This window comes from Glandiceps talaboti, chromosome 1 (assembly GCF_964340395.1).
Source record: "Glandiceps talaboti chromosome 1, keGlaTala1.1, whole genome shotgun sequence".
Classification (NCBI taxonomy): domain Eukaryota; kingdom Metazoa; phylum Hemichordata; class Enteropneusta; family Spengelidae; genus Glandiceps; species Glandiceps talaboti.
The window spans coordinates 10555419-10579011 of NC_135549.1; the positions used below are offsets into that span (position 1 = coordinate 10555419).

Genomic DNA, 23593 nt, shown 5'->3' on the forward strand with positions numbered 1-23593 from the left:
TGCTAATCACACTATTACAAGTTTTCAATACTTGTGTCACAATGTCAAGAAAAACTATGAAAAAAAGTGTCATTAACATGGAAATATATTAATACGCCTGAATCAAACCAATACTCAGAGCACATTCTGTGAATAGACAGCACAACCAGACATGTACAGACAGATACTGATCACATCTCAGGATAGATAGCACAACCAGACATGTGCAAAACAGACAGATACTGCCACAAAATTACATCCCTTTTACATTTGTAACAAGTACAGACAGCCACACAAACAAACCCTTTTTTTTTCAAATACACACACACACACACACACACACACACACACACAGATACTACCAAAAAATTAACCCCCCCCCCCCCCCCCCCCTCCCCCTTCTAATTTTCATAGTCCTCTGTGCAACCAATCAAGTGCCCTGGTATTTGATTATAAACATACACATACCAAGAGTTGATTAATGGCAGAGTCAGCAAACGTTACTATGGCCACAAGAAATATTTATTCAACACCATCTGGTATGATATAAAGTAGACCTACATAAAGAGCTTAGTATACAAAAAATGATAACTACATTAGCTGGTCAAAAACATTCAAATAAAGTGTAAATGAAAATTGGCTCTATAAATGACATCTTACAATAGTGGCTACAAATAATGACAAAAATAATCTTTGGTTTGGTTTGGTTGGTTTCACACTTTTCAATAACTTTATAATGGGTGGATTTCTCAGAGTCTTCTTTAATTTTATCGCAGAGTTAACAAATAATAGAAGAAAATTTGACACAAATAAATAACTTCCCCCATCCCCCAGGTAAAACAAACGAGAAAATGTGCACTAGTTATTTACAGTATGACTATAGCATCAATTTATGTTTTTGGGGTTGTCAACCTTGTACAGTGAACTCCGGTCATCAAGTACTGACTATGTTTTATTAGCAAGTGAAATTTAGTTACTATTGCAAATTCTACCTGTCTTTGTTTTTTAATCAAAATGTACACATCTATCATAAAAGTGTCAAACTTGTGTTTGTAATGATTTACAAAAAAGCAATGTGCTACTATTTCAACTTGTCAATACCTAACAGTATGTATGTATACACAGCATTGCTGTGACTGTATGTCTTTCACATTCTACACTTTTGAATAACCTACTTATCACCTACAAAAACATTGAAGACTTCTTGAAAGACAATTTCAATGAGTCTTGGTAACATTTATTTTTCACAAATTCCTGTACCTGGGTACAATTCAAAAGGGGAAAATATAACACTGTGTTTTGTCTTCTCAATAAATTTGACAATAGCCATATTGCAGAGTGAGAATTGACTGAATTTATTCTGTAGTACTTGTTTTATGAGAGCACCTACAAGAAGGTAAAGATACCTACACAACAGACATTCATATATTGCAATTATACAAACCATGCTCCTTGTTCTCTGTTTGAATAACACTGAACATATGCAGTACAACCATTGCAGACCTTATCTAGTCTTTAACCTCTCTCTCTCTATCTCTCTTTACCATTTGTCAGTATTTTACAAATTTCTTTGATGGTACTGATGACGTCTACAAAAAGATCAACTCTAATAATAACGATATATTATACTTTACACTAGCCAAGTTGAATACATTTGAACAAAAAGCATGGAATTTACATCCTGGTTGCATTATGTCATGACAATATGTGTCTACGTAATTGGTTATGTGATGCTCAAAATAAGAGTCAAAATGTTCGATATCACCATTATTTTGCCTACATCATTTTTGTGTAGGTATAATCATATTATTACCCAATATTTGTTTCATTCAGCCATAAAAATACTCATGACCTAAGGGTATTGCCTACTTGTCTTACAAGGCAACCAAGATCTGCTAGGTCACTTGTGTATTACTTGGCTGAATGAAGAAAATATTGGGATAACATGTAATTTGTATCAAACTTGGTGCACACAATGTGATACAATGTATCTATTCTCAAACTGATTTCTATGTAGAATTATAAAGCTGCAGACTAGATGGCACCAAATAATAAAACTGTCAAACACCAGCTGCCACAAGTAAATGGTTGTTCAATAGAACAAAACAAATGCTGGATAAGTTCTACAATGGTTGTTAAAAAAGATTCAAATATATTTCGGTGAAAACTATTTTGCCTACAAACATTCCTTGAGATTTCAACTATCAACCTGTGATATTGACAACGCCATGGAAACATTTACAGAACTATACTCTCAATAGTTGTGCCCAGAAAACTTAAAAACATGCATCTTTCAAACACACAATTACCTAATCAGTTTTTCTGGTATGAAACTTTGACACATCAAAAGTCAAAATGGTTTCAACGTGAAATCTCGGTCATTAAGCACAGAACTGTAAAAAATTGACATTGACTTTAAAACTAGCTTGTCTACTCCTGGCATCCAATAACTGACATATTACTGGATCAAATTGAAATGTACACAACATGCCATATACTAGGCCAACTACTTACTATTAAGATATTTACAAATTCTAAAATGATTTGCATATAACAGTTGTTGTTTTTTCTGGGAAAGAGAACCTCTCCCAAGAGTGAAGTTGACCTTAGAAACAAACTTGGGAGAAAGATAAATCGTGTCTAATTTTTCAGTTTCATCATCATACTCAATTCAGTAGCTTCATTTCTCTAACGATGTACCAATGATATAGATAAAACAGAGTATGCAAGGATCACTGACAATAGCCTGGAATCCATGCAGATGGGGATTTTAAGTTTTAGTTTCTCCCTTAAAATCCCCACCCGCATGGATTCCCGCCTACACTGACAACCACCTCAGTGGTAGTTAGAAGCAGCATTTGATAACAACTTCAGCCTATTATTCTAAAACAACATTGTATAAAGTCACACTTTGATACGAGTGAGATAAACTAAGTCAGGAGTTTAAAGTTCGCTGTAGCTGTGTATTCACATGACTGCCATCTGTCATCCATTCTTTCAGTGCCAAGAAAAACAAGTCTTTGTGTTTTTGAGACAAAGTATCAAACAAGAATATGATGTACTAACTTGTCAATGACTTACTACTGTAAGATCTATTGATAAGTGAATATCTGAACACTTTCCATATGACATTTGACCTTGAATGAAGGTAAAGTTAATAAGTGCAATTGTGTTTTGAATTCATGGTGAAAAAGCATAAAGTTTGTGTGTGGAATTTAGAAAACGTGTCTATTGTTAACAGCACATGCACCATAAACAGCATCAGTGTGTCATTACAAAGTACATAGATATTTTAAGAAATTTATGGTCTGTAAGTTTTGATGGCACTGATCTTCTGTGACAGTTACGGTGACAATTATATTCACATTGGTCTTTAAACATGGAAAGTCAAGGTCAATCAACATTGACATGGGAGGTCATTTTCTTCCTTTATTTTACTATGTAGTAAAAGCTTCAACTTTGGATTCTGAGACAGTCCAGGTCAATGACAAATCATTTTAAATGAATGAGTGACAGCAATGCTGGAACTACACATCACTCTGAAAGCAAGACTACTTTCCATTGACATGACTTACAAGACCTGCAATACACATGAAACTAAAACAGCTTGATTTTTGCAATTTTGAAAATGAAAGAGATATGAACACTTCAAACAAACACTATGAGCTGTTACAGAAGGTGTACATGAACACTTGAAGTAAAGTCTGTCAATCTCTACCATCAGAATGGATTGTGTATAAACTATTTCATGTTTCACATTTGTGCAAGATTTGAATGACATTAGGTTTTGGTAATTAGGTGATTTGTGATGGGGACTGCTTTTGATTTCATATAACTTGAAAGAATTGCTGACCATACAGAAACATTCTGTACATATGTATATTGAGAGTACAGTTTTAGAAACATGATTAATTATCGGCATACTACCCAGCACAGCATTGTGTATGGATTAACAGACATCATTATTTGTGGTCAGTGGTGTTGCATTACCTTCATTGAGTAAAAGATCATACCTAAATATGACTATAGTATATGTATGGCACCATTACTATCACTGAGATCCTGGGTGCGATATGATTTATTAAAATAGATAAAACAGTGCTTATCAATCACCCCATGGATATATATCAATTTCTGAACATGTACTACAATACTATTAATCAAAATCCCAGTATTAATTTCATAACAGTCTGGGTAACTGACATTTAAGGAAGTATACACATTTCCCAATGATGCACCTCATAATATTGTCTTACACAAACAATGGGTTTCAAAGAGGCTATCAAATAGACATGTACAAATCTGAATGGCATGTTTACATTGTTATTTTTTATACTTTATTCACTCATGGTCATCAAATTAGTATGATTGTGATACAACGATAATGTCATTGCATTACATGTAAACTCTGCAAGAAATACTGCATTCCAATCTAATGATCTATAAATGGGAAGTATTGGGCTGTGAATGTTGCAAACTAAGAAGTGTTTAAACAGCAAATATAACATAGCCAATTTAGGACTGCTTGAAAATCAATATGTATATACCATTACATTTTATTATAGTTCTAACTGGAGTCATTACTTATTACTGGGTGGTAAAATCACAAAATTGGTAACACAGGTGGTCACAGTCGTGTTTGTCCAAAAACCCACCATCTGTTCCAACTTCAAAGTACAGTGACCCATATAGATTTTGATGACATTGATTAGAGATACTATTCTGACCATATCAGGCAGTTATTTGATAATATTTGGGTCACTGTGATTACATTTTTAAGTTTTGAGACGTAGGATTATACCTCATAAAAGTGGATCTTAACAATCGTGATGTTCCGTACATGTAACGCACAAAATGGCACCAATATAGTTTTGAGGATAAAAATACACTCTATTATGATATTTTTGAAGAGAAATTGTGATTATAGCTATATGCTGTATTTTGGTGAAATGTTTGAACTAATACCCGATAGAGTCATACTCATTGACAATTCGTTCAATATCAGCATGCATCACTTTGTGTACAAACTGTCATGTAGGTATTGTTTCTGGATTTCCATTCGTGAAAAAATACATCTTTGCCTGTATCTAAAATTCAGGGTTAGAAAAGAAATATCAACAGGAAATGACTAAAAAGTACATCATAATTTCATATTTGTGATGGGTTTCTACTATTATTGTTCTATTCATGTAATATTTACAGACTGAACTCATTTTAACATGTTCTTTTGAGAAATTTATACATGGTTACAGTTCTTGTGAAGCAGGATGGAGCAGGGAGATCAAGTAACAGAGTTGCAACGCTATAGCAACTTACTATGATATTACTACCTAGTGGAATCTAACTGTACCTACTTTGAAAGCATACGTATATGGATGAAATTACCATACACACAAAACATCTTGTGTCCTTATTATCAGTAGTAGGTGCCATAGAATCATTTCAGATAGGTTTGAGAGTGGGAAAATATTAAATATATGTATTGCACTCACACAGCATAGAGAATTGGGGATATTGTTAAAAGTAAAAAGTTACCATTCACAACCATCCTAACTGAGAGGAATTTAGTATTGGCTATACATACATCACAATTCAATTTATCTTGTCTGAAAACTGAGATATTTGCATCTGATTCCCTTTGATAAGACCATGATCAACTTGCATTACTGTAACATTCACAATAAGTTCAGCTAGCTATGGCAAGCACTGGCTAACAAGTAGTTCCTTTTACATGTAAACACTATAGTTCAACTTTTTTAACACTGCAAAACAGGTAAAAAAAGTCATGTCATGAATTGTCTATCTATGTAGTCACCTAGTTGCTACAGTCACTTCTTTCTATCTTCATGTTATCCCTTTCCATTTAGGTACACACATTTGTAAACATCCATATTATTATTACATGGCTAGATTGTAAGTGTGTGACGATCCAAACCTGTCTTACTTTTTATATCAGTTTCATAACTGAATATTTACTGTACAGCTTTGTCACAGCTACCGATAGGATTACAGTACTCTTGACAGATAGATCTGACTTTAAACTGCTATATCCCTCAACAGATGTACTTCTACCTTTATCTTGACATACAAGATTCAAGTGAAATCAATACCACATAATATAACATTGTTGTAACAAGCATGCCAAACAATGTCCATAAATTTCTAACATTTCTCCATACTCAAAAAATCAGACTTCAAGAAAACTTCCAGCTTACAGAATACATTATAAAGAGAACACTTTGCACATACAATAACGTACACAGCAATGACTTGCAAATAATAATTTGACAAATATATGTTTTTAATCCACTGCAATTTCTTACATCTAAACTGCTATGTGTCAAATAAATGGCAGCTTTTCTCTCTTGTGCAGAAAGCACAGACGCACAGACACAGAACAAGTATACAAACAGTGATAAGAACCGTGTTACTTACTTACTGAGCCAGTCTTCACATCAATGTCATGATGATCACATTGGCATCCCAAACAAACAGACAGACAGACAGACAAACAAACAAACAGCTTTGGAAGGGCACCAGAAGAAAGACAAAACACTGACATTTCCATTGCTACTTGAACTCCTTGTATTGTAAGTTTTGATAGACATCATTAGAGTGTAAAACAGCTATATCTGTTATGCAATTGTATTGGCAGATACGACCTTACTGCACTGATGCAATGAGCTATGGCAGCTTAATAATAGCACACCAAAGAGAAGAGAAACAGTCAACAGTCAACAATGCAGGTATCATGTATGTATGCACATACAAGTCTTTATAGGAACCAACACACACAAAGTATGCTGTTTGGTATCCTATTCATTCTCACAACTCTTGAAGATACTTGTTTAGTTTTTAGCAGCCATAACATTGGATAAAAATATAAAAGTTAAGCAGTATTGACTTGTCTACTGCTGCAAATATCATCATATCTGAATTTGACATAATTCAAAAGAGATAAATTGAATGGACGACTAAACTGGTTTGTAGAATTTCTCTCAAAATTAGACTTATAAATGACTCCTCTCTTCCATTATATCCCACAATGCCTGTGAAAATATACCAGACTAATAAATTATTTGGCAAAGGGGTAACTTTTAATACAGTAGCCTATGATAAAAACAACTTTTTGTTATGCATTGAAATAAGATATTGTAATCGTCATCATTAGAGAAGTGATTATTTATTTCATACAAAGAACACATTTTCTATGTCGATGCAAAAAATTCTTATATATTTAGTATTTTGATGGCCATAATATTCTAAAACATTCGGGAGAATACTGGTGGAAGTGTGGCACTGAAACATTTCTGTCTATCTAACAAATACATCAACAATTTAACAATGTCAAAATTCACTACGACATTTACTAATTGGTTGCATAATTATAGGTTTTTTTGTCCAATTCAAATCTGTACGTCAGCCAGCCATGGATGTAATAAACACTCTGCAGCTGTGGCTCTTTTTTCTGGAACACAATCTAACATTGGCATCAGGAATGACGTCAACTCTTCTGCTTCGTGATGTGACCATTCATACTTTTCAACTAACACATGATATAAATCCCAAGGTTTCAGTTTGTGAATGTGTCGTAATTCTCCTGTTAAAAGATAGAAATGATACAACTGTGTTAAGTTGTCTATAAGTATTAAAGGTATAATGACAACTATGTCACCTCAAACAATGTGTCATCTGGCTCAACCTCAACCTCAACCTTACTAACTTTGCTACACTTTATTGTCTGTCTCAACCTCAAATTTACTAACATTGCTACATTTCATTGTCTGTCTCAACCTCACATTGCTACATTTCATTGTCTGTCTCTCAACCTCACATTGCTACATTTCATTGTCTGTCTCAACCTCACATTGCTACATTTCATTGTCTGGCTCAACCTCACATTGCTACATTTCATTGTCTGTCTCAACCTCAACCTTACTAACGTTGCTACATTAAGTTATACTCACCTCTTTTGTTAAAGAACTCCCTTGAATACTTTCCTCCCAATGCAATGGATCTTGGAACAGGACCCAGTAATTCCATAATGTGGGCAATATGATCTGTGAACAGGCAAGACAAAATAGTCACCAATGGTGAATTCAAAATCAACAATACAAGTCTTCATAGCAGAAATAATCCCAAATTGGTCTGCTGTATGGCAAAGTCATTCTGAAAATTTAAATTTGACCTTGAAAATGGAAGGTTATCCTCAAAAGTCTGTCTGAATACTAACCATATCTTTAACAATAGGGTGTACACATCTGAATGGTGTCGCTTGGGACGGAACTTCCAAATATATTGAATTTACTATTTGACCTTGAAGATGGCCAAGGTCATAGCTTTAGTATCCAGTTTGAAGCTAACCCCTAACCTCTGTAAATATAGGCAAAGACACTCGAATGGTGTCGCTAGATACAAAGCTACATAATATATTATTTGACCTTGAATCAGGAGGGCCAAGTCAAAGGACAAGGTTTAAAAAGAACACTTATCTTTGATAATATGAATGTAGACACTTTAAATGGAGTCTTTGTGTAATTAACTTCTTGAATTATTGTAGGAAGACCAAATTTCAATTTTGACTTGAAAATCTTCAAGGTCAAAGGTCAAGGTCTCATTATAAGCCACTGTTGATAATGTGTGGCTAGACACTTGAATGGTGTCTGAATCTATCAAATTTTTGGAGGTAAGGGGTAAAATGTACTTCTTTATTACAAATATGGCTGCCATTTTGCTAGTCAGACCAAGGTCATGAAATTAAGTGACATATGCATTTGCCTCGCACAATAAAAGTCATGATTTTAAAATATCATCATCAAATGTTCGACTAGAACAATTATGAAGACAAACCAAATTTGGCTATTTGACCTTGAAAAACCCTTTCAAGGTCAAAGGTCAAAAGAAAGCTTAACTTTGATAATATGATGTGGGCACTTGAATGGGTGTCTCTTTGTATTACACCTCCTAAGTTATGATGTAAATTGTGAAATTTTACAACAAATATGGTAATATGGTCGCCATTCAGCTATATTTGATTTGTCGCAAAGCACAGCGAAGTGACATGCATATGTCTCACATAATGTTACCCTTGTGCCAGGCATGGTTGAAATCGGTTGGTGCATGCACAGACAGTTGGATGGAACCTAATGTGATACCTCTCTCTGGGTGGTGCACGCTGGGAGCTAATAAGAGCTGGATATTCATATGTACACCACAATGCTTCTTTTTTGATGTTTTTGTCAAAGAAATAGTCCCACATTCAGCATTTATTGTTGTTCCTGGTCAAACTGAGAACTGGACTATGTAATAATTGAATTGCCAACTTACCCTCATCTCTAGAATAATTCTCTCCTGAATGAGGTTCAAATAAATAATCTCCAGTGGCCAACTCAAATGCCTGTAATGTATAAAAGAGTTATAATATCGCTATTATGTTTGTTTTGGCACAAGCTGCACAAGATGAGATTAGACATGCTGCATTTGAAAATATCATACAGATAAATATACACACTGGTGATGAGAACGCAAGAAAAAGTACAATCCAGGTATAGAATGGGGAGAGGCCTGTGTTTAATAGCATCGCTTTCTTCAACCATAGAGTTGATCATTACATGAGCATCCGAATGTGTATTTCTTTACATTATTCTTGCATGTCTAAAATATAGTGTACATCTCAGAAGTAACTCTTTTTGTTTGTATGTAGCTATCTTGTGAGACTCTTCATTAGCATTTGCCTACACTCTTTATACTGCAGTTGACTGGTTAGTAGTAACATCACAGTAAAAACTCTGTATTACAGCCGAACCCTTCCCTGACCTGACAATGTACATATTCAGAATGAATCGGGTGGTTGATTTCCAGGAATTCAAGAAAAAATAGGAACACAATTTGCCAATATGTCACATTTGACAGCTAGAATTGAAGTATGGTGGTTGTAATACATACCATACATGCAGTACTCCAGATATCAGCCGGTGTACTATAGCCAGCACCTATTAACACTTCCAATGCCCTGTACTGTCTTGTCTGAATATCTTCTGTAAAGTGATGGTGCTGGAGATGAAAAATACCAAACACAGGTAAAGATTTTGGTATTGTCCTTGAACAGAAAATATGGATTATATATCGTGGTTGTTCTATATAATGACAAGCCGTGTCTACATCACTGGTTTTGCACTGCTCAAATATGAGTCACAACATTCCAAGTTGACATAATTTTTCTAGATTTTTCATAAATTGTGCTTGAGGAGGTATAATTATATCACTCCCTGATATTTTTCTTTATACAAATGTATAGCCATACAATACTTGTGACCTAAGGGTTTGTCAGTACGAGTTGCTAGACTCACAGTGACAAGGCCCCTTAAGTCACCCATATCTTCCTTGGAACAAAGAAAAATATATGGGAACAATATTATATCTAATTATATTGTTTAACTTTGAGTTTAAAAGTGTACCAAAGCCCAAGCAATAAAGAGAAGTAAACTGTGAACAGTATTTCAGATTACTTACCACCCAACATGCATTACCAAGATCTGCAATTTTCACTTGAAGCGGCTGCTGGTCGGGTGATGAGCACTTCTCATCTGGAACAAAATGGTAGAACAATTAATTAGAAATTATGTTCACAGTATACAGTAACCAAAGCACTAAAATAAACTACTGGTAATATAATGAATATCATACATTGTATGATCTCATGTTGCCTCTCACCAGGCATATGTTGGAAAGTACATACTTTATGTTTAGAACATTACAACCATGTGAGTCGAACACATCTATGAATTCTTGGTGAAACATTTTCTAATAAGTGATGTCAAATTATCAGAGGGCCCCTGTATACATGTGTACATTGTGTAATGATTCCAGCTGGCAGATGATTGAGCCAGTGTTGATTTGTTGATCAAACATAATTTTGTTGCCATGGTGGCTACTTTGATACTTTTCTGATATCACCACAACTGCAAAATGATTTTTTTTAAATTTCTAAATAATACACAGCATAGATAGCAAAGGGTGATAAAAGATGGTTAACTGCTATGGTAGGTAAGATTACAATACCATGGAAAAAAAGACAAAAACAAGTGACAAACAGCTCAGAGTACTAAAACAAGATAATTGAAGAGTATCATGGTCAAAGAATTAAGTCTAAAACCAAAGTTCGCTGGAAATAGCATGGAATATGGCATATTCAACCATGTGTTAATTCTGTTAGGAAAACAAGGAGTGGGAAAGGCAGGTGCCTTTTCTGTAATACAAAGAACATTACCCTATCTGACCATAGAGGGCAGCATTTAGTTTTCTGTGAAATATCTTTGTAAATGTCAAGGCACCAAACAGTAGTAGACTTACAAACCATAGACAGTGGAGGGGGGAAACATGGACAAACAAACAAATAAGATACTTTTCAAAAAATGTCAAAATGAAATGCAGTACAGTATGCCCACTATATGCCTATTCAATGTGCCACAGACACACAGTAATTTCTTGTCAAATATAGTGTTATTCTGTATCTCCCTGTGTGGTAACTAATAAATATATTTGTTGTTGTTTCCACAACGAAAAATGCTGTGTTTTATTAGAGGAGCGAACTGATGCAGTACATGAATGTTGTGATGTTATAATCTTGGCACTTACCTTCTTTAGTTTCCCCTTGTTCAACTTGCACATCTTGAACACCTTGAACATCCGGTGCATCTTGTGCATCTTGTTCAACTGGTACCTCTTGAAGATCTTGCAATGACTTCTCACAACTTTCTGTAGACAAAGCCTCTTCCTGTATTTGCTGTGAGGCTTTCAATTCCTGAACCTCTTCATTGGCTACCATATTCTTGGCAATCAATTCACTTTCTGGCCTGCTAAACGATTCGTTTTCTTCATTTTTGATGATGAGTTGCGTTGTTTCATTGTTTTGTTTATTTACATTCTGATAATTCACACAGTCAGTACTTGTATCAATGTGACCATTTGTCATACTAGAGGGAATCACAGTCTGTTCAATATCAGGCAAACCCTCACTTTTTTCTTCATCTCTATTGTTATTGGCAGTTTCACTTTCATCTTTGGACTGTGTGCTGTCTTCCTGACCTACAACATTGTCTAGAGTACTTTGTGCATTGCTGTTGTTTACAATCACTGGAAGTGCTTCTTGTAAATTGATACCTTCTGTATCTAGTGCTTCAACATCTTCAATATTATCGCATGCCCTGTCTATGTCCTCAATTGTTGCCTCTGAAGTAATGCTCATTCTGTTGTCTATGGAATTGCCTAGCAACACAAATCAAACGCTTAGTGATCAATTTATGTAACTTGGATGATAAAAAAAAACCACAAGAAAGACATCAAAATCAATGATGTCTGCCACTATAGCAAAATTAACAACACAGTATAGTCAAAAGGAGCCCATATATATCTGTGACTTCAATTATTTTTTATACAGTATATTTTCTTAACAAAATGTAACAATCTTTACTTTCCAATCCTATCATTACCACAAGTTTAAAGTCACAATAAGAGATAAGATAGTTAGCTGCCTTACCTATTGTTTCTTCTTCTTCTGCTTCTTTTTCTGTTTGTTTCTCTTTCAACTCTTCTTGTATACACCCATCTTCCTTGACAATTTGTTGCTCCTGGTCCTCCTGGTCCTCCTGTATATCTTCGTTGGTATTTGAGGTGATATCACTGTCTCCCTGTCCTTTCTCATCTTGTTCAGTGCTTACTGCATCTTCAGGTTTATCCAACTCTAATAACTGCGCTTGTTGTTTTTGTATAAGTTCCAACTGCCTTTTTTGCTTCTTTTTAAGCTTCTTTTTCTTGTTTTTAGACATTTTGCCTTGAGGTTTTTTATCAATAGGTGCTGTACTAACTGTAAACAGAACATGAACACAAGTAATTTAGTTATGTATCAATGAACATATCGTAATTGTAACATCACTGGTTCTGCTGTCATACAAAAGTAATTGATACTTGATACTTATTTCCAATGTGCTCCTTTAGTCCTCTAGAAGGAATTCAAAATGACAGTATATATGTGCGTTGATAATTATCTGATGAGTTTGGCAGTTGTACACCATGTTGCAGTGTATGTGTGTCAATATTTACCTGACGAGTTTGGCGGTTGTACACATTGTTGCAGTGCATGTGTGTCGATAATTACCTGGCGAGTTTGGCGGTTGTACACCATGTTGCAGTGTATGTGTGTCAATATTTACCTGACGAGTTTGGCGGTTGTACACCATGTTGCATTGTATGTGTGTCGATAATTACCTGGTGAGTTTGGCAATTGTACACCATGTTGCAGTGTATGTGTGTCAATATTAACTGATGAGTTTGGCGGTTATACACAATGTTGCAGTGTATGTGTGTCAATATTTACCTGACGAGTTTGGCGGTTGTACACCATGTTGAACCCAAGAAGTGGCTTCAGCAGCAAGTTTACGTACATACTCTTCGTCCACACACATTAAGATATTTTCTGGTTTAATATCAGTATGAATAATTTGACACTTTCTGTGCAAATAGTCAAGACCCTGTAAAACCTACACACAAACAGAATACTCCATTACTTATGCAATATTATACCGCGCATGAGCCAAGTTGGAACATATACTCTGGTCGTTCTACGTCACCACAATGCACATCTACGTCACAGATTCTGCTGTGTTCAAAATATGAGTTAAAATTTTCAAAATTGCCATTACTTTCCCTGATTTTTCTTTGATATTACTGGTGCTGGTATAATTATATCATTCTCCAATATTTTTCTTCATTCAGCTGGAAAATACTTGTGACCTAAGGGTTGTCACTACTCATCTAGAAACTCATAGTGATAAAGCCCCCTTAGGTCACTCGACAACAAAGAAAAGTATTGGGAAATAACATCTAAATAGTTAATCTGTTAACATATACGTTCCTAACAACAATCCTGCTTAATATAGACAGTAACTGTATATCAAATTAAACCGAGAGGCCTGACTTGCAAATGTTCCCTATAGCATTGCATGTACATGTATATTGAATAAACAATTTTTAATAATCTGAACATAGCTTCCTATGATATATAGTTAACACAGCAAAGAACTTATAAAAGATATTATTGTTAAGATAATATTGCGAACACTTCATCCATGTGGCCTACTATTAAAATCTCCTTTTAATCAAATTTTCTAAATGAACTGCAGTTTTAAACTATGCTGAGAAGATAAGCCCCTGAACTATACATATACAATACCTAAATGTGGTATAAGGATAGAGTTTCAGTCAGCAAGGATAAACCTATGTTATGTTATCATCTAAATTGTGTAAAACTGCGACTGTATTCTAGTTAGTAAATGATATCATTCATTGAATTTCAAATAATTGGTTGTGATATATAGACCACCCAAATTATCATATTGAAATCAAGATATATCGATTACTGCCCAATATAACTATATAGGGATGGTGTATTACTTTTATAGCTTGGCAAGCTACATACTGGCAAAAGACAACAGTATTTTCATGACAAAACTTTACTGTACTAGCCCTAAGTATATACCATATAATAACATTCCAATGGATTACTTACCTGTTTTATAATAACTTTCACTGTCAATAACGGTAGACCCATGTAATTACTTTTGATGATTGGTTTCAATAAATTATGTCCCAAGACTTCAAATACCATACATACATCTAATATTCACTGTTAAGGATTGTATATTTTCATTGCTGACTGTTACATACATATACTGCAGTCAGGAGTTAATTAAAGTTGGACTATAGCAATCTAAAGTGGGTATATGTATACATCACTCATACATAGATTTACACTGTAACTAGTATCCTGCTATAATTATAACTATAGCATGACTGGTGTAACTGTCATGTGAAATGTGAGAAGTAGGTATGCAAGTACTCTGTATAGAAATATCAAATAGACTATTTATTTTTGTCTTTCAGTTTTGAACTTTAACTTATTTACTGACATGAAACAAATGCCCATTCTTCACCACAGACAGTGATCAGACAGACACAGACAGGAAGAAATAGCCAGACAAATTTTACATATATTCCTGCACACAGATGCTCGCATGCATGCATGCATGCATACATACACACACACACACACACACACACACACACACACACACACACACACACACATACACACACACACACACACACACACACACACACACACACACACACACACACATACATACATACATACATACATACATACGGAATGATTGTGTACAACACTACTAACCAGGTTCTTTTACACAACAAACACTATACATATGATATAGCCTAGGTATACAAAAATGTCATGCTTTACCCTATCAATAACCCATACTTGGTTACACATCATTAGTTACACTGCTATCAGATATGACTCATAAGTTGTACAATATTTAATGTAATGTACAATCTAAACACACCAATATCAAGCACATTTAAAATGCAATTCATCAGAAGTTACACGATAATACTGACGTGTCCTTTGGGAGCTACCAGTACTAATAATAATCAAGACATATTTAAAATGCAAGGATACGGACACCGTTCTGACCAGAAATCTTGAAATCATCAAGTAACTGGACCACCTTTTCTCTGTACGGATCATTTTCATCACTTTCACGTACCTGTTTGATGTAAACAGATCATTTTTGACCTGAGCATGTACATACAACAAAATATCATATCAAACCTGAACAGGTACTACTCTAGCTCTGTACAAAATATGCCATGGAGTGAGTACACGTGTACTAAATTCATTCGTTAAATTTGCTGGCTGTAATCTACCATTTACATTTACAGGTTAGTCAAGTCATTCATCAACATTTTGAACCCAGTATTTGAATTATGGAAATATTTCAGTTGACAAATGAAAAGTCAATATCTATTAATTATTACACAAAAAAACTCATTGTGGATTGGGAATTTGGAGATATGGCCCTGACAACAAAATTGACTCTGAGTTGCCGTTTAGAGCTGAACTTTGGAGAACTCTTAGACTACATTTAGTAATCTCTGTTTTAGGGTAGATGTTCTTAGGAGACCACAAAATAAACCGATGACGACAACTTCTGTTATCTGATTGCTGTACTTTAATTAACACAAACTGATACACATGTATACCATATACTCTGCCAAAACTACGACAGTCTGACAAATTTATGTTAGTTCTGTAAGTTTTGAGGATATACTTATTATTCTGAATTCAGTCCATGTAAAGGATAAAAAAAATAAAACTTACAGCTCTGAGTAACTTGATTTCATCTATTGCAGTTTCTGTGTAATGATGAGCACTCTTTACTACCTTCAAAGCAACATAGCGCTTTCCCCTAAAAAAGAACCACAAAAAAGACATCAAAATTAATGATAATGTCTGACACTATAGCAAAATTAACAACACAGTATAGTCAAAAGGATCCTATATATCTGTGACTTCAATTATTTTTTACACAGTAGATTTTCTGAACAAAACGAAGCACAAACTTCCCATTACTATATATCTGTGACTTCTGCCATTTTTGACACACTAGATTTTCTGAACAAAATGAGGTATACCGTTCCCATTGACTCACTGTATTTACAGCCATTTTATAAACATTTACCGGTGGTCAATAGGAGAACACCTGGATAATGGCATCAGTACAAATGCTATACAAATACCTAGAGAATAGTCTAGCTCTGGTTTCCTAGAGAATAGTCTAACTCTGGTTTCCAGACTATAAACATTTACATAGAACTGTACAATGGAAGTAGCAAGTATTGTTATCAAAATGGTGAAAGGTCAATGACCCCCAGTTGCTGCATAACAACTTGTTATATAAATTGCCATATGAAGAATACACATGCCAGAAATCAGCTGACATTCAATGTTTCAAACACAGACAAGAGCACATTATGTTCCTGATTTATAGTATACATTGAGTATAAACATCATTTTATATTCATAGAAATTTCATTGGTTTTTCATTTCAGGGATTTCAAAGACTACACTTAAGTTACATGTTTTCAAGATAACACAAAAAAAGAAAGACATATTTTAAATAAGTTGTATGCAGGTTTGTTGGTGAGATTTCTTATTTTATACAAATTTTACATACATATGATATATGGAAATAATATGGCTTGATAGTACTTGTTTATATAGATATATAATATTTACATAATACATGTAAGTATAGGTAAAATCTACCCAAGCTCAAAGTCATGTTACCATGGTTCCTCCCCACCAAACTGATGATATCATGTTGCTATACTAGACAGGTCCATACTAAACTTATGGTAATGTATTTGTATAGTAAAATATAGGGATTTTCTCACGTTATCTTTTCTTATCAAATTCTAAAGCCCTAGTAAAAACATTGTGAATGATATGAAGATATAACAGGATTATCTAGGCTGGATCATGTCACTACAAGCTATTGCATGGTTTCTAACACACATGATTTTGAAGCAAAAAACCTGATATTAACACAACACAGTGGATTATTAGAAATAGACACTCTTGGTAAAAAGAGAAAGCTACACGACAAGTAATTGTTGATTGAGATGATATGAACAAACCACTTACATGAGATCCCATGACAGCCAGACAGTAGAAAAGTGGCCCCATCCAAGTTTTCTTACTACATGGTATCTGTTGTTGAACAAGTCTCCAATTTTAACAGTATGATAACCACCTGAGACAAACACATACAAACAGGAATTAATAACTTACTGGATGTCAAAACAATTGTTGGATACATCTACATGCTACTATACACACAAATGATAGAATTGGCATATTGACTACTAGTTGGTGCATAGGGACGAATTCAAATTATCAATAACATTCTTTGTATGATTTATGTCAGTCATAAACACCTGACTCACACTCAGATCATATTTGGATATAAATATTGTCTGAATATGATACTGTTCATTCTATGAAACTTAATATGATGTTATAATTACATTTCCTATGAAATGTCAGAATTTAAGAATATATTGGTTTGCTTGTTTGATTAGGTCTTTGTTGGTCTTATTTTTCTCTGTGTGTGCATGCATATGTACATGCATGCATGTGTGTATATGTGTGTGCATGCATGCGTGTGATTGTGTGTGTGTGTGTGTGTGTGTGTGCACATTTATGGTGATATACTTCTTTCTTACATACTCTATTACTCTGCATAAAGCATGACATAAACCTAGCCCAGAGCTTGAACCCTGATCGGCCATCCTGACTACAATGAAAGTGGAACCAGTAAAAGGCCAGTGACAAACAAAAGTTCTGAAATATTGTATTTTATACAGTACCTTTACAATAATCAGCAGGATCTTCTTGTTCTTCATCATCAGATCCTAAGATTTCTTCTTCTTCATCATCATCTTCATCTTTATACTGATCACCATGCTGTTGTTGTTGCAGTGATAAGTTTCTGCTACCTTCTGTAGCCCCATCTTCTTCAAAGCTATAATGACAACAAATATGCAGTGCTGGCTTTAACATTAGACTAAAAGATTCAGTGCTGTCAACCGTTCACTTAACACTATAATGAGTAATTAAAGGTGTGTGTACACAATGACACGGTGACCACACAATTCAGTGTCCATTATACATGCACATGAACACAACCATAAATATTTCTGATTATACATGTACATGTATCACATGAATATTTCATAACAAAATATGACATAAGAACACTATGAAATAGATCATTCCATATTATTAAAATTTTGTACAAACATCCATTTTGCCTGTTTTGGTCTTTGTTCTACAAGTATTTGATCATAAGTGACTCGGTAGCCTGACCTACCAAACCATATTTTCTAGATCACAGAAACATAGGTACCTGATCACATAAAATCAACATACAATGTTGGAATCTGTTGTTTACAGAAAATCAACATAGGTAGCTGTTGTTTACAGAATATCAACATAGTAGCGGTTGTTTACAGAAAATCAACATAGTTGTGGTTGTTTGCAGAAAATCAACATAGGTCATTAGGTGGCTGTTATTTACAGAAAGTCACAATATACATATCATGAGTTTGACACTCACTTCATTGAAAGAGTGGCTACTATCAAATCCTGCATTAGACTGATAGTCTCACAAAAAACAAGGAGCTTTACCTCAAAAAATGAAATCGTAGACGGCGTTTCAAGAACATCTCTTTCAATTGTCATCCTACACAAACAGCACTTGATGTAAACAGACCCTTGTCTTTGTCAATGATATATTTAGTACAGAGTTGTTGACCATTTACTACAGCTGGTGTTTAGGGATTAATTATGCAGAAATTGTGTAACACTATATCCATCATACACTCACAATAGTTATTGCGGGTTGATTGATTGATTGATTGATGATTTACAGAGTTCCACCTTCACATATCATTTCTTGTTTTTTATTTGAGAAAAATACCCCTCGTTTCATAAATTATGCAAATTAAAAGTACACAGTAATCTATTTTTAAATGAACTTATACGTCATTTCTGGTATTTTGTTGTTTATAAAGGGCATCAAGTCTACACATAGCCCTCTGTTGATCAAGTTCCTAACCCACTTTTACAGGATCATCTCCCAAAACAATCAAGATTTAATATATTGAAATGATGTACATTTTTAATACCACTTGGCAGTTTGTGAATGTGAGTGTATATGTGAAAATAAGAGATGAAGATATAGTTCTGTAATGAAAATAGTCACGTCATCACCACAAAAGGAGGTGTGGTATTAGTAGGAAATACAATGCTGTCATAACATGCCTCAGTATAAATGCCTGTACTTAAGAGTTGCCTCTCTATATTGTAGTGGTTGTAAAACTTAAGCTAACAGAAAACACACTGGTGACTTCATTTGGGCAATTTGTACAACTAGTGACTGACAAGCATTAACAATGACATGCATAACTTGTCACTAACAGGGAAAGTAAATGACTGAATTGACACAGCATGTTGGAAATATGGAGATATTCCATCATTTGATTAAGAACAGTTTTATGGTATCTGTATGCAATAGTTCACATTCACAAATGAATTTTAAGTTCCCCAGGCATTTCATGAACATAAAAAGAGACCATAAAACTGTTCTTATCACAAGAAGAAATGAATTACATATTAATGTACTTCCAACATGCTGTGCAAAGTGTTATTAATCCAATCAAATCTTGTCCCCCCCCCCCCCCCCCCCCCCCCTCTGTAACAAGCCCCACTTATTAATGCATGCTAGTTGCTGATTGTATATGCTCTGTTTGGATAACAAACCTGGGAGACATGAGAGATAGTTTGTTATGACGAAATGTTCTCTATAAATAGTATCATTATGAAAACATTGCAGAGTGTATTGCATAATATATTTTTAAAAAAGACTCTTGATGGTACATAGTCTTTGTTACACACAGTCTCTTGATACTACAGTATGTCATGAAGTATGTAAGTTATTATGTATGAAATGTTATCATCACCATCACTTATGACTGAGATCTAAGCTAAAATAACAAAATATGCATTCTGCTAAACCAAAACAATCAAGAGACAAATGAGAACAATAAAAACATCACAGAAAAGGATATCTTTTCCGCCATATAATTACTATGATCTGTATTTGTTTTTCAACAACTACATTTGAAATTTGTGATATTGACAATACAACGATAAAGATATGATAAAGAAACAGACACCTTTGAGTAACTTTAACACCAGACAATATATTATACACTACACTACTGTGGCCAATGACCCATATCATCATTCACAATCATATACACACACTTATGATATGTAAATCTGCAACAACTCTCTGAACATGGGGTCATTGTGAATTCTATTGTATTATGTGTCTCACAACTATCTAAACGCTTTAACCATGTGGATATGTGAATTCTATTGTATTATGTGTATCTCACAACTATCTAAACACTTTAACCATGTGGATATGTGAATTATATTGTATTATGTGTATCTCACAACTATCTAAACACTTTAACCATGTGGATATGTGAATTCTATTGTATTATGTGTCTCACAACTATCTAAACACTTTAACCATGTGGATATGTGAATTCTATTGTATTATGTGTATCTCACAACTATCTAAACACTTTGACCATGTGGATATGTGAATTCTATTGTATTATGTGTATCTCACAACTATCTAAACGCTTTGACCATGTGGATTTGTGAATTCTATTGTATTATGTGTTTCTCACAACTATCTAAACACTTTAACCATGTGGATATGTGAATTATATTGTATTATGTGTCTCACAACTATCTAAACACTTTAACCATGTGGATATGTGAATTCTATTGCATTGTGTGTGTCTCACAACTATCTAAACACTTTAACCATGTGGATATGCGAATTCTATTGTATTATGTGTATCTCACAACTATCTAAACACTTTAACCATGTGGATTTGTGAATTCTATTGTATTATGTGTTTCTCACAACTATCTAAACACTTTAACCATGTGGATATGTGAATTCTATTCTATTATGTGTTTCTCACAACTATCTAAACACTTTGACCATGTGGATATGTGAATTCTATTCTATTATGTGTTTCTCACAACTATCTAAACACTTTAACCATGTGGATATGTGAATTCTATTGTATTATATGTATCTCACAACTATCACAACACTTTAACCATGTGGATTTGTGAATTCTATTGTATTGTGTGTGTCTCACAACTATCTAAACACTTTAACCATGTGGATATGTGAATTATATTGTATTGTGTGTATCTCACAACTATCTAAACACTTTAACCATGTGGATATGTGAATTATGGAGGAAATATACAAAGTGTGCTATTGATGAAACTGTGGTTCTTCTGTCCACGGACGAATGATGATGATATGTGAATTATATTGTATTATGTGTATCTCACAACTATCTAAACACTTTAACCATGTGGATATGCAAATTCTACTGTACATATACACATGTAAGCTGAGGTAAAATAAAGAGGAACATTTGCTGAATTCAAAACTGTATTATTACATTCAGGTTGCCCTCAGTCTGAAAACAAATGATTTCACCCCTGACCCTGCCTAGGTACAAATACCTCATCTGTCCCAATTATTGTCACCATAGATTCATATTATTCTTATTAGTCAGTGACCTTAAAGAGAATAATGCACAGATTTTTGTGGGAATAATGACTATATTGTTTCATATCATGAATTCATAATGACACTAGGGGCTGTAATCTTGATGAGAGTACCTTAATGTAGTATTTATAAGCTGCTAATGACTACTGTAATGTTTTTACTTGACATCTACATGTATTTGCATAATTTTCATTCATAATATACATATTCCATTGAAATGTGTATTCCTATGTGAAATATCATTTTATCTAGAGTAGATATGTATCTCTTTTTAAATCACTACATGGATTTCAAGAAGACAGCTGGCTTCTGCTTTGCTTGAAAATAGCACATTTAAAAATACATCACTTATTTCTATGTCACTCACCAACATATCATTATTGGTATGAAACACAGTAAACATGAACAATTTCATTAACACTAACAGACTGAAATTATGTAGGACTAAGGTAAGGCTAATTTCATCTGAACAGCACTTCTTACGTTTAGGAAACATGAAAACTCATTTGCATAAACATGCTGCATGCAAGCTCTCAGAAATAAAGCTATAAATATCTTGCAAAGAAGAGCTCTGTTTTACACTAGGTTGATGCATCATAGACAAGTCAAAATGTTAAGAGATTCACACCTTTTGCATCCTTGTCCATACAATGCTGAGGCCATCCATGAAGCTCCTATCACTGTTTACTGTAAAGGGGAGCACCATTCCAGGAAATAAAGACATTTTTGTCAACTTTGGGTTACAGTACACTCGATTGCCGGGAAATACGAAGTGAAAATTATTGGCCGTCCATTTTAAGTGGTGGCCCTAATAGCCTCGTACTTACAACATTGATTTTCAAAATATCCTATTGGTAAAGCTTATATTGTAATGATGCTGTATTAGTCCATACTGGTTTTTTTCTCTACAAGTTAATTAACCTAATTATGAACCATGAGCTCCATGTAAATCAATGAAAACTCACTTTGTATTGATTTGATATACAACCTATAACACCAAAGTAAAGCTTTTTCTGTATGTACCACAATCGTTGATAGCATAAATATCAAGTATAAAAGTATAGTGTTTCATTTGCTAATTGACCACATTAGAAAGGCCACATGCTAGGCTTGTAAATAAACCAGTTGAAACAGTATACTTTTACACTTGATATGAATGCTATAAATGAGTGTAGCACACAGAGAAATTGCTTTACTTCAGTGTTACTTGTTGTAATATGAGCTGCTCAGTCTATGCTGTGATGTCACAGGTCTAAGAAATTCTGTCATGTTGGAAGATTTCACATACTGAATGAGGGTAGAAGATTGTTTACATCATGCAGCCAAAATCACTAGCAAGTAGCTAATCATGCATACTTTGTGACTGGTAGTCGTCCATTCCAAAATGTAGCGATTCCTTCAAAATGCTGAGTTTTCCCATTTTTGATTTCCCTACTTTTAAGGAACCTTGTGAATAGTCTGTCAAATGTTCAAATTTTCATGCAGCTCTCAAATAAAACAAACAAACTGATCAT

General features: G+C 34.2%; 1 protein-coding gene across 1 annotated transcript in view; it reads right to left on the reverse strand.

Annotated features, from left to right (window-relative positions):
• Positions 1–496: 496 nt before the first annotated feature.
• The window catches only part of LOC144441940 (SRSF protein kinase 1-like), a 29653-nt gene continuing 6556 nt past the window's right edge, over positions 497–23593 (reverse strand). The window contains exons 3-15 of the mRNA XM_078131210.1: positions 18271–18425; positions 17546–17654; positions 16220–16307; positions 15518–15605; positions 14546–14652; positions 13355–13517; positions 12518–12844; positions 11617–12246; positions 10492–10565; positions 9925–10032; positions 9307–9376; positions 7947–8039; positions 497–7579 (exon numbers count right to left, since the gene is read on the reverse strand). Of these exons, the coding sequence (XP_077987336.1) occupies positions 7386–7579; positions 7947–8039; positions 9307–9376; positions 9925–10032; positions 10492–10565; positions 11617–12246; positions 12518–12844; positions 13355–13517; positions 14546–14652; positions 15518–15605; positions 16220–16307; positions 17546–17654; positions 18271–18425 (2206 nt within the window). The 3' untranslated portion in view covers positions 497–7385. The remainder of the gene's footprint in view (positions 7580–7946; positions 8040–9306; positions 9377–9924; positions 10033–10491; positions 10566–11616; positions 12247–12517; positions 12845–13354; positions 13518–14545; positions 14653–15517; positions 15606–16219; positions 16308–17545; positions 17655–18270; positions 18426–23593) is intronic.